A 14,092-nucleotide genomic window follows, 5' to 3' on the forward strand; every position below is an offset into this window, starting at 1 on the left:
GGGCAGGCTACTTGGAGTCAAGGCACCTGTGTGTGAGTCCCAATTCTGCTACGATGTAACTATGTGACCATAAGTTGCTTACCATTCTGAGCCTCTCTTTCCTCATCTTCAACATTCCTTCAACAGATTTATCTGGTGAGCACCTACTAAGTGCTAGGTACAGTTAGAGCTGCAAGTGGTAATAAAATAAGATAAACAAACATGGTCATTACTCTTAAGGGGACCACAATCTAGTGCAAGAGACCAACATGAAAAATAATGAAAATGTGAAATGTAAGTTCTGTAGCAGTCTCAGTGCAGTAAGAGCAGAAAGGAGAGAAAACCTAAGAATGCTGGGGAAGACTTCACAGAGAGGGTTACACTTGAGTTGTTTCTTGAAGGGTGAGTAACGGTTCGTCCAGATGGAGAAGCGAGGCCACTCCAGGAAGATACTCTCTATGCAAAGGCACAGGCGCGTGACGGGGGCAGCGTATGGAAGGAATGGTAAGTGGTCTCTGGCTGCTGGACGGGGCAGCGTTTCCTAACAGGTATTGCAATCAATGCTGATTTCAAGGGATGGAGGAGGGAGAAAGACTCTGGCAGAACTCAGTTTAGGGAAAAAAAATGGATTAAACAAAGTGACACAGGCTGATTTCCTGAGACTTCTCAGGACTTTTTTTTTTTTTTTTTTTTTTGTAGCGGGAGGTAATTAAGTGTATTTATTTTTTTAGTGGAGGTACTGGGGATTGAACCCATGACCTCATGCATGCTAAGCACATGCTCTACCACTGAACTATACCCTGCCCTCATCAGGACTTTTTAGATACTAAACCTCCCTATTGGCATGTTGGAAACAAATTAGTTTTTTAAAAGCCACTGTATTTATATATACTTGAATTCTTTTTGAAATAGTGATTTACATTTTGGCAAATAAAACCTTATACTATCTTTAGAACCAAAGAGAAAATACCTTAGGCTTGGTTTTCTTTAAAGCAAAAAGAATATACAGCACATGCCTGAACTGAGGATACAAGAACACTTTTGTAGTTTGGTAAAGAATGTGAGCCCCACTTTAGGACATAATAAATTCTTCATAAGCAATGACTATCTCACCAATGAACTATTTTATCTGATCATGGAAACATGACGTCAGCACGTCCTTATGAACTACTTTTTCTTTATGATTCATGGAGGTTAAGAGCTCTGAGTCTGCAGACAGACAAGCCTGGGCTCAAACCCCAGAACCACCACTCCTGGCTGTGTGTCATCCTGGTCTCGTCCACAGGATGGGGATGAGAACAGTACTTATCTCTTAGTGTTGCTGTGACAATAAATGAGATCACGTCTGTAACGTGGTGAGCAGGGTGCCTGGCCCCACAGTAACAGGTAATAAATAACAGCTGTTTTTATTTGTACTGAAACCTCGGCTTTCACTATTACCTTCTAGCTGCACCACTGGCAGTGAAGCCAAATGAGATAGGGGCTAGTAACTGAAAAGCGACCACTCTGCTGGTGTGGGGAAAACATTTCCTGGTTAACATCTCAAAAGTGTGCTAGAGCTTCTCACCCTGTGGAAGGACAGTGTTATAGACAAGACAGTCCAATACAGTTACTTAAATCCAAAGAAGATGATACACACACCATGGAACTCACGTCCTTCCAGGGGCCTGAGGACTTCAGGCTGGGGAGCCGCCACCTTGTGGTGGGCAAGTAGGCTGACTTCTAGCTGGTCCCTGGCAGACATCCCTCAGATCTTTGCCCACCCCTGATTTCATGAGACCCCTGGGCAAATGACTTAATTTGTTTCTATTTTTCCTTCAAATGTGGAATCATATTATCTCTTGGTTTACTGACAAGGAAGTTAAAGTGCCAGATAGCTTTCTGTATTTTATATGGCCCAGTAGTAGACGGAGGATTAATCAGTCTTTGGTGGGATTTGCATATAAAAAACCCTCAAGTTACCCATAAAATTTTGTATCTCATGTTTCTGTGGAACAAAAAAAATTTTTTCCAGGCAAACAGGGGCTATGAAAACCACACTTGTTGCGGGCTTGAGGTCTAAATGGGGGGTAACTGAAGAACACTTAATAGAAACCGGGTTTCTGGATCACATTCTTTTGGACCAGATTACCTCTAACGCCAGCCCAACCTCTCCAGTATTAAGAAACCGGAGAATGGAACTCTTAATGGCTGGAAACAGGGAAGATAAATCCTCTTTTTAGGACTTTATAGTGCCTCTGGGCTCTAAATCTCTCTGCTCGTGAGAAATCATCTGAAAATCACAAACCGTATAAAAGGCCCCAAATTAGATAAATTTTTTTAGCTGTGGTTAAAAGCAATCCAGGTATCCTTGGCCTCCCTGCTCTTTAGGGAGAAAACCCAAGACTCTAGTACCATTTTGGAGGGCTACTAGAGGAGTCATATTTTAGGGGGATGGTCACATGGGGAAATAGTTGCCTCAGTCCGAGTTTAGCCTTCCGGCTTAATAAGGCAGTGATTTAGGGCTAGAAGGAGGAAGAGAAGGCTCGAACCCACAAATGCACAAATGGTTTTCTCCTTTTCTCTAGGTCTTCTGTTATCAGTAAGGACAAAACCTCTATACAAGATAGCCAACAATAAAGCCAAACTTGTTGGTAACAAAAATTCTGGACCACAAAATATATTCACCAACACTCAGAGCAGTGACAAATCGGAAGCAGAACCAAGAATTCTGGGGGGAACAGGTCCACTCAGCAGCAGCATTACAGGTAAAAGACCCGAGAGCCATTAGAAACCAACATCCCGTAACCTGAGAGGAAGAAATATTTTAGGCACGTGCGTTAAGTTAGTCTCTCATGCCACTGGGACTCCCTTTACCCTCCATTTCCCTTCTTCTAACTCTAATTCCATTCTTTTCAATTCTGACCTTTTAGAAAAATTCTGCAATGCCTAAGTAGTTTATTGGTGAACATTTTAATATACTACTTGTAAGTATCTTTAGTCATAACCTGTTAGAGTTCACTACAACTGCTTTGTGAGGAGATGTCTGATCTGGTGAAACACTGGCCTGATCTGGCTTACTGGTCATGCGTGTTAAGAGTCAGAAAGGCCTGTTTGATTCTTGTAAGTGAAGAAACCAGGGACAAGAGGAACTGATCTGCTCAAGGTCAGCCTGGTGATAATAAAGCAGACCTCCCGAATCCCGGACAGTTCCTTTCCATCCCCCCGTGCCATCCCCACCAAACTGGACGATAAAGGCTTTTTTAGGAGAGGAACGCTCATGCTTGCTGAGGCTGTTAAATCCTGAGGCTCTGAACAAGTGTGTATCTAGGAAACTGGCAATCTTGAAATATATTCCTCCTTTTCCTCTTTGTATACTCAGGGACAGAGGAGAAATCAGATTCAAGTTTGCACTTTTAGTTTTCCTTTTCATCGTTCCTCAGTTACCTGAGCTCATTTAACGAAGCTCAAAGACCTGTCTTTGGAGAGCCAAGTGTGTCTCTGACAACGTCTCTATCACTCAGTGCTTCTCCAATCACATTTTGGTTCTTGATTCAGGAAATTCTTTTTTCATTTCAGTCATTTGTTCAGTCTGTAAAATCTAAACATCAACCAGTACCCAAGGTATAGCAGTGAGCAGGGCTCCGCATATTACCAGTTAATCCAGCGGCTGGTCCGCAGACTTCCTCCCCGCAGCTGCCACTCTCCCTTAGCTGACTCGCAAAGTGCTTTAAGCATGGCACTCAGGACCAGGGTCTTGGGCTTCGGCCCTGGCTGAAGGCCGCAGTATGCCACTGACCTTCTCTGCAGTGTGTATGAACCGGTCACCCCGTCTGGAGATGGGACTGCTGTTCTTGCCCAGAATATTCTAAATTGACCAAAGCAGCCTCAGAAGAGTTGCTTTCATTTTCTCATATCCAGTTGAAAAGAGATTGTCAACAATGACTGTGATAAAAACAAAGTATCAGAAAGAAGTGGTCATTCAGACTCCGTCTTGGGTGGCCCTAAAATTTAAAAAATTTTATGATTTTGTGAGACCCCAAAATCTTGAGATCTCCAAACCGACAAACCTGTATCAATAAAACAATAGCATAAAGTATAACATAGTAAAATAAAATGTTATGGTGTAACCCTGTTATTTCACTTGCAATTATTTTTAGTATTTCCAGTTTTTCTTTATTGATAGTATAAAGTTGCTAAGTAAGCTAACATTGTTATAAAGTTGTCTGAGGTTTTGATGTTAAAATGTCTTATGAAACAGCAGTGAGAATGAATGGTAGTTATAGTTTTAATATCCTCATATCTGACAAAATAGAAAGTTACTACTTATGTTGGTCTCAAAAGTTTAAAAATTTGACCATTTTGTAAAGTTCCCAAGTTTTATGAAACCACATTGGAAAGTTCAGGACAATACAACTTAATATGAAGCTTCACTCTTAGAAAACTGTAGACGAGAACTAAGCTGCTTTCTAAATCATTCAGTGGGAAGCAGCAATCTGGGTATCAATCCAATCAAACACCTGATGTTTCCACCAGACATAGTTACCATAGTCATCCCCACTTTTAAATTCTTTTAAATTAGCTACTGTCTACTGAAATTTCTGAGGTGGATGAGGGTTAGCTATTTTCTTTCAATCCCTGTATACCACATTAGAAAAAAAAATCAAGCCCAGATCAAACTGTCCCACATACAAATTTGAATAAACATTCATTAGTGAGCACGCAGGACATTTATGCGGCCTGTTCTGCAGGCTTAGTGAAGCCTGACGTCTCTGTCCTGGCTGCTCACCCACCACTTTCCATGAAAGGTCCACTGAAGGCAAACCTGACAATATTCCAGAGATGGGACTGCCCTAATCCAGTCAGCAAATGCTTGGGCAAAATGGCAGGAAGACAGACCACTTAGGGGTTAAGCCTCAGGCACCAGGCCTAAGGGTACAGGCTACCGGCCTCACTAGGTGCTTATATCCTTTCCATGCAAGGATGGGAAACTAACTACTCTGAAATAATTTAGTTCACATATCCTGAATAGCTCTAGTTTTACCAGTGAAAGCCACTACTCTTTAACTATTATACTGATCAGTGAGCTATTAATTTCAAAAAGAAAACCTTCAAACATTTGCTCTGCTAGTTATCAAAACCTCTGGTGGTGACTGAGATATGGATGCCAGACACACTTGTAACGGTGCTGCGGCACTTCTGATTAGAGCACTGGCTGTCCGCTGCTGGAGCGGGAAACCCCTGTGAAAACTGCCAGCTGCCGCAGGGATGCGTGTAACCTGATGTGTGTATAAAAACACTACTCACGCACGATTGGGGGAAGAGAAAATACTATATAATGTCCCCAATTTCGCAGGACCCACAGATTTTATTTCAGGTGGGGACAAGGGCCAGCAGTGTGAAGACAGGGGGAGAAGGGAGTCTACACGTTCGGAAGCCCCACCGCCCTAAACTGGAGCGAACGCCCATGCTGCCCTTTTGGCACCTGTCGCTGATTCTTCACAGCACTACTTAATTCTTATGGAAATGATTGTATTACAAGACTTATTTTGATTAGAATAGGAGAATTTAACAAGTCATTTTATTTTTATTTATTTTGAATCATCTCATTAATTCTAAGTGGAAGTACCTCATCAAGAAGGGAGTAAACTAATTAAAAACAGAGAAAAGATTACCTACCCAGTCGTGGTAAGCACAAACTTACTGGAAAGAATATGAGATAAACTTCAAAATGGCAAAGCGAAATCTTAAAAATAAGATTGTAGTCTTCTCTGTGACACAGGAAATGAACTTAGCCTGGGGAAGTGCTCCCCCTAGTGGTCTGACCTTTCATAGGCACTTGAACAAAACCCAGCGAATTCCTAGGTCAAATAGGATGGCACATAAATAGAAAACTTTATTAAATCATACCTTGATGTTAGGGTGACTTAGAAAGAATTAAATTCATTAGCTTCTGAATTATAAATAACTCAAGATATGTGCAGCTAAAACAACAGTCTTAAATGTGCAAAAATGTCCGTCAAATCGATACATATTTTAAATTCTTCATAGGTTCAGCTCTTAGGAAATACAAAGTTCAAAATATATTCATAACTAAATAATTGGAATTAAATAGTGAATAATAATCTGTAAGTAGAGGTTCTTTCATCTAACAAATATTTTTTGTATCCTAGGCACTGTTCTAGGTACCAGACATACCAATGAACAACAACCAAAAATAACTGCCCTATTTTAAATTTAAAGAAAAATATAGTCCTTGAAATGTTTACTGATTGAATATTTTCATAATTGTTTTAGATTTGTTCTGTTCTTAGTGTTTATTTAGGCAAAAAAAGAAATCTGACATTTAGTAGATTCGATCATTTCCTCCTTAAACACATACTCTACAAAACTCCAGCCTCTTTTGTACCTGCTGGGCATCCTGCGACTGCCTGGGAAACTTACTAGTTATCAGGTACTCAGCCTGGGCGAGATACCCAGAACTGCTTGAGTTGGACGCAAGCTTGGGAGCAGTGCCTGCATCTGTTGTGGGGGAGCTTTTCCCTCAGTGCTTGGCTGAAATACTCTCCAAAGGCCAAGAGTGCCTGCCCACTGAGACACACTGAGCTGTTGTCACCTGGTACAGAAACTTCATTTTAGTTACGTATTTTTTCTACTAGAAAACAAGGTAGATAATTTTAGCATTATATTTTATCAAATATCTGCACACCACAAACATTATTTCATTGAAAACTATCCAAGAAAGTGTAAAAACAGTAACTGGTTTTGTACACCTTAGTTTGGTTGAGAAACTTCTATAGGCAAACAGAAGGTATCTAATAAGTATTTACTACACTGAACAGTTTTCAGAACAAGATGAAAATCTAACTCTGAAGACTATTTTATATCTTGTACATAGATGTCTTCAAAATATACACTTCAAAAATAAATCATATAATTATCCAGACTTGTTTGGTGATGCCTAAGTTTCCTAACATTTGTGAAGAAATCACATGTAAAAGTAGTCACTTCAATGCAATTAAATGCTATTTTTAAAAACGGATTCTTTAAAACAGTGGTTCTCAAACTTTAGCATCCATCAGAATCTCCAGGAGGGAAGTTTTTTAAACTATAGATTGCTGGCCTGCCCCCAGAGATCCTGACAAGTTTCCAGGTGATCTAGGCACTTTGAGAACCACTGCCCTAAGATAGATACTCTAGAATTCCAACTAATAAGCAATGCCCCTTTGCCATTGCTTTCTCTAATAGTAAATAAATAAAAACATTTCAGATATAGCTTCATCAAACTTTAAATTTTTAGACTCTTGGAAGGTCCAATTTAAATAGAATAAAACATAAAACTTACTCATCTTGGCCCTTAATGATTCCCATGAGTTCAAAAGACAGAACCACAGGGCAGTCCAGGACTGGATAAACCTGTGACCACATGAAAACATTACTTACAAAATACAACTATTAGGGGACAGGGACTTTGCTCCAGTCTCTTCCAGGCTTCTTTGCCTTAGAAAATCCAGTAAGAAATCATGAAGAGCACCACACTCAGAGCAGGAACACGACCTATCAGGAACGTGTACGTAAACACACACACGGAACGGCCAGACTTAAGACTCAGACTCAGGAACTTCTTCGTCAGGACAGCAGTAATATTCCACAAAACATATCTGTCCGTCTTCATTTCTAATCATATACTGTAATGAGAGGAATCCTCGGTTATCTGTCCGAATAGACACCTTACAAGACAGGACTAATGCCTTTGTAGAGGGCTTCAGTAAAGAAATCTTGTATCTGTAGAAGAATAAATAAAAGGCTGTTATTTGGACACACTTTAAGCAGTGCTCATAATTCCAAGGAAAGGACAAAAATTAGCCAACAACTACCAAGTAGCAAATATAAGAATAAAATCAAATCCTTGTCTAATTTACTAGTATTTTCTCATTTTAAAAATTTCATCCCTTATTACAATCCAAAATCCCCAAGTAAACCCAGCAACCTACTGTTTATTGATTGGTTGGTTGATTGATTGACTGAATTATAATCAGTTTACAATGTTGTGTCTATTTCTGGTTCACTATTTACTTTTTAAATGCTACACTTTTATCAACACATTGAAAGTTTTAAAAAATTTAACAGAAATGTGGTAGTTAACCTCCCCTTCATCACCAATGACAACCTTTACAGTAAGAACTGACCTGTTGACCTGGGTCTGAGTACACTGAAATGATTCCATCAAATCAGAATCTTTGGGATAGTCAAGGTGTGAGCTTCCTGCATTCCCAAAAGTAGATAACCTGTAGTAGAAAACGAGCAACTCATTTATTCATTGGTCCAACAATAAGCCACATTAGGATCCAAATAAAGACAACACTTGCTTAATAAAGCTCATTCTGTTGAATGAAACAGATATGTAAACACATGCTGAAAATGCACGGTAACAATTACATAATGAAGATTCCTGTAGGATGCTGTGGGAGTATAGGAGAGCTGGCAGCTAGTAAACAGCTTTGAAAAAAATCAGTCACAAAAGGAATTGGTGAGGGGTGGGCTGCTTCAATTTCATTACCTTAATTCTTCTCAGACATTGTCCTTTCCTCACCCTTAAATGAGAAGTATGTAACAGTAGAGTTGACGAGTGACAAAGACCCTGGTCTAAGTCAGCTGCCAGCCTGGGGTCCTGTTCCCTATCTTTACTGCCACACTAAGCAGTTAAGGCTTTTCTGTATCCCAGACTGCAATCAGGATGTTTTATGGTTTTCCTCGCTTGGTAATATCAGCAGTTTGTAGGCAATTTATAAATGTATGTTTACTTAATGTGCAAGCACTCACCACTTGCTATAGGGATAACAGGCGGATGAGTACTCTTCTAGCACAAGAGAGAAGACCTATGTGCTGATTTCCCCTAGGACCCATCTTTTCTCTCTTATAACGTAACCTCTTTCTCTGAGTCAAGTCGTCCATGCCCAGCCATGATGATGGTTCCCAAATCTAAATTTCTGGGCTAGACTCTCTCCTGAGCTCTAGATCTGTATGTCCAGCTACTGCCTAGTGTCACAGGCGCCTCACATTTAACACATCCAGAAACAGTATTTCAACTTCCAGTTCCCCACCACCAAACAGTTTCCCACAGGGGAGATGACAGATACCATGACCCATCTGGTTACCCATGCTGAGATCTTTAATATGGGGATCCTCTGGAACACTCTTGTTTCAGTGAATCTTAATTCATATCACTGCTTAAGTAGGGTTCTGTTGATTTCTATTTTGGTTAACATTTTAACCAATCTTGAGCCAAATTTTTAACTGCCTAAGCCATGAAAAGGGCCTGCCGTTCTTCCACAGCAGATACAAAAAGAACAGTTACACCTCTCATATCATGTGTATTTAACTTCCTACTCTTTACTATTATGAAATATTTCAAAAGAGAAGAAATATTTAAATTCTCTCTCCAAATTGATTCTAATCCTGAAAAGAGTTCTGCCCCTTCATAATTTATTGGGCCAAAATATGAGAAGCAGCTTGACAGCTTTTAACATTGTATTCCTGCAGAAAACTGCCCTCTTTTAGGATGCTCATCCTGACCTTTCCTCCCTAAGGACTCATCTATTGGTTCCTGAGGATCTATGTATATTATTTTAGAATTTGACGGCATGTAATTTTGTTCCCTCTGAGGTGTTTCACATATTTCCTCTTCACCTTGATTTTAAGCTGTTCCTTCCTGTTGTGCTTAATAAGGCAAATATGCACACAGGAGGTGATCAGTAAATACTTAGTGGATGAACCATGTCTAGAAAATACCTACTTCCTTTGGTATTCTGTACTAACTTGAAAGAAAGAGATACCATATAACATGAACACCTTTTCCAAAAGTTTAAGCCCAGTTTTCCTCACGATGCCCCCTGACCCACAACAGTAAGGAGGACAACAATGAAAAGACCACTAGTTTGTGAATTCGGAGACGGGGCTACTCTCCTAGAAACCAACACTACCTGTGAAGCTTTGGAGAGTGAGCTAATCTTCCCGGGTCCTAAGGGTCCTGACCTTAGTATGAGCTAAGGTAAAAGCTCTCTGAAGTTCTCAAAATTCTAATAACCTGGATAATAAAAGGTCTGCATCTTAAGCAAACGTGTAAGTAGGGAGATGGAGTCAACTGCTGTCAAGTACCTGAAATAAGGCTTATCTGGAGACATGGTGATCTGTAGGACCTCGCTCGTCATATCCAATTCGGAAAATGCTTCACGGAGCCCCTCTGACTGCAGAATAATTTTATTAATAACATTGGTGCTGCAGAAATCAAAGTCCAGGGTCTCCTCAGGCTCCTGTGTATTGATTTTACAGACTGTCACCACTCCACCTTCTTCCAGAAATAGCATCAAAGGGTAACCGTAGCCTTGGTAACACATCCGAAGTGCAGTTAAAGTCCCTGCGATGGAAAGAAATCACACTTTGGGCCTGGCTTTATAGCTCTGGGTTCAGCTCCTCCTCAAATAATGCAAAAAACTCCCTCCTCAAGAGTATTTTATTCTGTCCAATTTCTAGCATGTATGTATGTATCTCCTTATAAGAAGGGATCACATCTTCCCTGATGACAGTTGTGTGTCGACAATTCCAAAAATAACTTCAAGAAATTGGGGAACCAGAACAAAATGTAATGTAACTCTTTGAAACTCATTTTCCAGGTTGCCAAAAACCACCTGCAAAATAGCTTGTTGATTCTACATATACAACGTCAGGCTGGAGAATCTACGTGGTCCAATACTGTGTGTCATAGAACTGCTGCAGAGTAGGCTATGCCATGGCTGAAGGTTCAGTTTGTGCAACAGTGGATTGCTTCGATACTGTCTTCCTATAACCTCACTCTATTCACTGTGATAAGGATCCCTCCAACCTTTTCCATTGGGAGACAGTCTTTACATTGCCTCAGATTTTAAGATCTAATTGGGAGAAAAAGAGTGGTTAATGGTGGGCAGGGTTTTACCACTGCAAGCCGTTAGAGAGGAGGAGTAATATGACAGGACCTTCCAGCTCCTGTCTCTTACTGGGTGGAGAACCACAGTGAGGAATGGGGGAAGGCAGAGGCTTTTATGAAAAACCAGCTGGGGAACACGGCATTAAAAAAATTTATAATTTTAGCCAATTCTAATAATAATGGAATTGTCAGTACAAAATTAAAATATATTTTCTAGAGAACCATAACTGAATTTTTTCTAGTAATATCCAGATTCCTTTCCTGTGAAAAAGAAATCATTCGTCTTGGGATTCCTTGTAGTTTTATACCCATAGCAACCAAAGTCACTATTCCTAAAAATACATCAGTATTTTAAAGGAAAGCATTTAGGAAAATAAACATAATTTATAAACAGGGCTTAAAGAAAAAAAGCAAACAAATTTTGAACACAGTAAACTGGGAGTCAGGAGAATTGGTTTCCATTTTTCTCTGCCGCCAACTGTAATTCTGGACAAGTCAGAAAAAAGAAGCAATTAAAATATATTTCCCAATGTTAAAGATATTTAAGACATGTTCAAAGTCTTCTTTTGATTAGTTTAAATTTAAAATCTTAAAAGCTTTGTAAATTTAAAAAAATGGATGGGTGTAAATACTTTTGCAAATATGAAAAGAACCACAAGCATATGTTCTGTTAATATTATGAAAAATCAGAATCCATGACTGTGGCAAATGAAAAATGAATCAGCAATTAATTTTCTAAAGAAATGTTTATATTACTTATATTCTAATAACTTTTCCTGTATTTTTCTGACCATTCTGTATAATGCTTTTATGTTGTTATAATGATAATAAAATGGTTCACCTGGAGTAGGACTTGATCCAAAAATAGATAAACAGTCTAAGAGGACGGTTAAATTAATTCGAAAAGTAACAGACTCTTCTTGAACTGTAAATTCTTGAAATATTCCAGCCTATGAAAAAAAGTAAATGTGAAAATGTACGTACATGAAAGAATGAAAACTTAACACTAAGGCTCTAGAGTTCCCTTTTAAATGGTTTTAAAATAACAATATTGTGCTAAACGCATTAAAGTAATTTCTGATTACCAATCAAAACATCTTACGCTTTCCAACTGTGATCCATTAGAACACTACTCAATAGTTAAAGGTGTAAGAGTGATTTCGATTCCATACCAAACTTTATAAGGATCCTTCATCTAGCTTGGATCTAAACTATCCCCCACGTGACTCTCTTGTCTCCTTTTTGTGCCCATCACTTCAGCTAAAGTCATTTGGAAAACAGCCAAACAATTAGACAATTAATGAGTGATACTGGTTTTCAATTTCTTCTGAGGACAGGAACCATGTCTTAGTTATCCCTCTATACCTAAGGTCATACAGTGCACTTAGGTGTTCCCCAAAAATGCTGAATTAATCTGAAATCCTATCTGAACCATACAAATAATACAATGTAAGAACAAGTAGATTATAACCAATGCAAGGAAATTTTTTTTAATAATAGGGAGATAGTGGTAAAGTGTTATTATGGAAAAAAATATTCTGAGGTCTTCATCCCAACTCAGCCATCTGCCAGCTGTAGGACCACTGACAAATCCATTAAAACTGTCTTAGTTTTCACATATGTAAAGTGGGAATAATAACAGAACCCACCTTGTAAGACTACTGTGATGATTAAATGAATTAAATATATAAACATATAAAACACTCAGTAGAGTGAGCGCCTGACCTATACTTTATTTTTATTTGGAGGGGGAGTTATTCTTTTACTATTATTAAGGAATCCACTTCTATGACTTCTGTGAAGCCCAGGCTTGGGTAACGGTGGCAAGCCCTGAAGGGAGCTCTACCCTACTCTGGACTTTCTGGTCATAACCACTGTCTTCTCTATCTCAGCTGAAAACCCAAACACAGGAGGCCTCAATCTCTGAACTCCTCCCTCCCGGAAGATGCCAAAGCCAACTATATGAGAGGTTTTATCAAAGGAGAAGACGACCTTATCCTCCCAGAAGACAAATCCTCTACTTTGCTTTATGAGGCAGATAGCAACCCCAAACCACAGACAGGTTGGGACCTGCGCAGGCCTCACACTGGCCTATACATTGGCTTAATATATTTTAGACATTATTATTAACCATTATCTCTGTAAAACAAGATGGGAAAAGAATTCAAATAATGACATTATGTTCTACAACTTAAATGACGTTTGTTAAAACGTTCGGAATTCACTGACCTCGGTGAAGAATATCACATGTCACAGGCTTAAAGGTGCCTTACTTCCGTACCTGAATAAAAGCATTTGCTTGCACACATTTTGCGTTTTCCACTGTCACCTTGATTCCATTCTTAGTAGCGAAACACGTGGCATGTTCTCGGAAATGAATGGCCTTCAAGATAGTGGAGAGATTCCTGACGTTGTCAAGGCTGGCCACTAAGCTGTAATCACTCTCATCTGGGATCGGCTGGGTTAGGAGGGGCATGGTCCACGGCGCATTCGGCTCCCGGGGATGCTCCCGGTGCCAACACCCGCGCCCGCGGGTCGCGAAACACCTGATTAGATTTGACAATAAAACTCCGCGTCAATGCCGACGAGGCCCGCGATCTCAACCCGCGCGGAGCCAAGTGCAAAAGGCCTGGACGATGATGGTAGAACCCGGCCGACCAGGGACCGAACCCCACCTCTGCCACGTAACTGTCTAACTCTGGGGGAAACTACTGATGTCTCTAAGCTGCGGTTTCCTTGTCGCTAGTATGGGAATAGTAACACACGAAAAGTTGTGAAGGATGAAAATACGCTCCTAACACGGCCATTCACTCGGGCCAGTTCCTCACGCCAAACTGAGGCTACGCATCCCAGGAGACGGCTTGGAGCTGTCCTTTGTCACTAAATTTGCCCCTAACAGAACAGCCGATGGGAGGCAGGCCCCAGTCCTCCCCGACAGCACGGCTCACCAGCCCGCCGCGGGACCGCACGCGTTACTAGTCTCGGGATCCGGAGAGCCCAAGCCCAAACCCTACCTCTACGCCGCGTCCCGGAGACAGCTCCCGGGAAATTGGAGAGAAAGTGGGAGACTCCCGCCACTCTTTTCAGATCGGCCGGCCACTTCCGCCCCCGTCACCACTGAGATAGACGAGGCCTAGAGAGTCGAGCGTGCAGTACCACAGAGACAGGAAA

At 40.4% G+C, this 14,092-nt stretch overlaps 2 protein-coding genes across 4 annotated transcripts in view; one reads left to right on the forward strand and one right to left on the reverse strand.

The window, feature by feature from the left end:
* The window catches only part of TTC23L (tetratricopeptide repeat domain 23 like), a 54,625-nt gene extending 43,856 nt beyond the window's left edge, over positions 1-10,769 (forward strand). Inside the window, exons 12-14 of one of the 3 annotated variants that reach the window (XR_012503784.1) lie at positions 381-483; positions 2,547-2,726; positions 10,632-10,756. Coding sequence is in view for 2 of the 3 variants with exons in the window: in XM_074356929.1 (XP_074213030.1) it covers positions 381-459 (79 nt within the window). In the remaining variant the exon portion in view is untranslated. Of the gene's footprint in view, positions 1-380; positions 484-2,546; positions 4,514-10,631 lie in introns of those variants that run through there. The other 2 variants (XM_074356929.1, XM_045517083.2) reach the window with 2 other exon arrangements.
* On the reverse strand, positions 5,518-14,073 carry RAD1 (RAD1 checkpoint DNA exonuclease). The gene is made up of 6 exons (XM_010955544.3): positions 13,936-14,073; positions 13,203-13,467; positions 11,763-11,871; positions 10,117-10,375; positions 8,148-8,246; positions 5,518-7,743 (listed from the first exon to the last, which is right to left on the reverse strand). The coding sequence occupies exons 2-6, from the start codon at positions 13,395-13,397 to the stop codon at positions 7,560-7,562; spliced, it is 846 nt and encodes a 281-aa protein (XP_010953846.1). The 5' UTR covers positions 13,398-13,467; positions 13,936-14,073; the 3' UTR covers positions 5,518-7,559.
* Between the last annotated feature and the right edge of the window lie 19 nt (positions 14,074-14,092).

This window comes from Camelus bactrianus, chromosome 3, assembly GCF_048773025.1.
Source record: "Camelus bactrianus isolate YW-2024 breed Bactrian camel chromosome 3, ASM4877302v1, whole genome shotgun sequence".
Taxonomy (NCBI): domain Eukaryota; kingdom Metazoa; phylum Chordata; class Mammalia; order Artiodactyla; family Camelidae; genus Camelus; species Camelus bactrianus.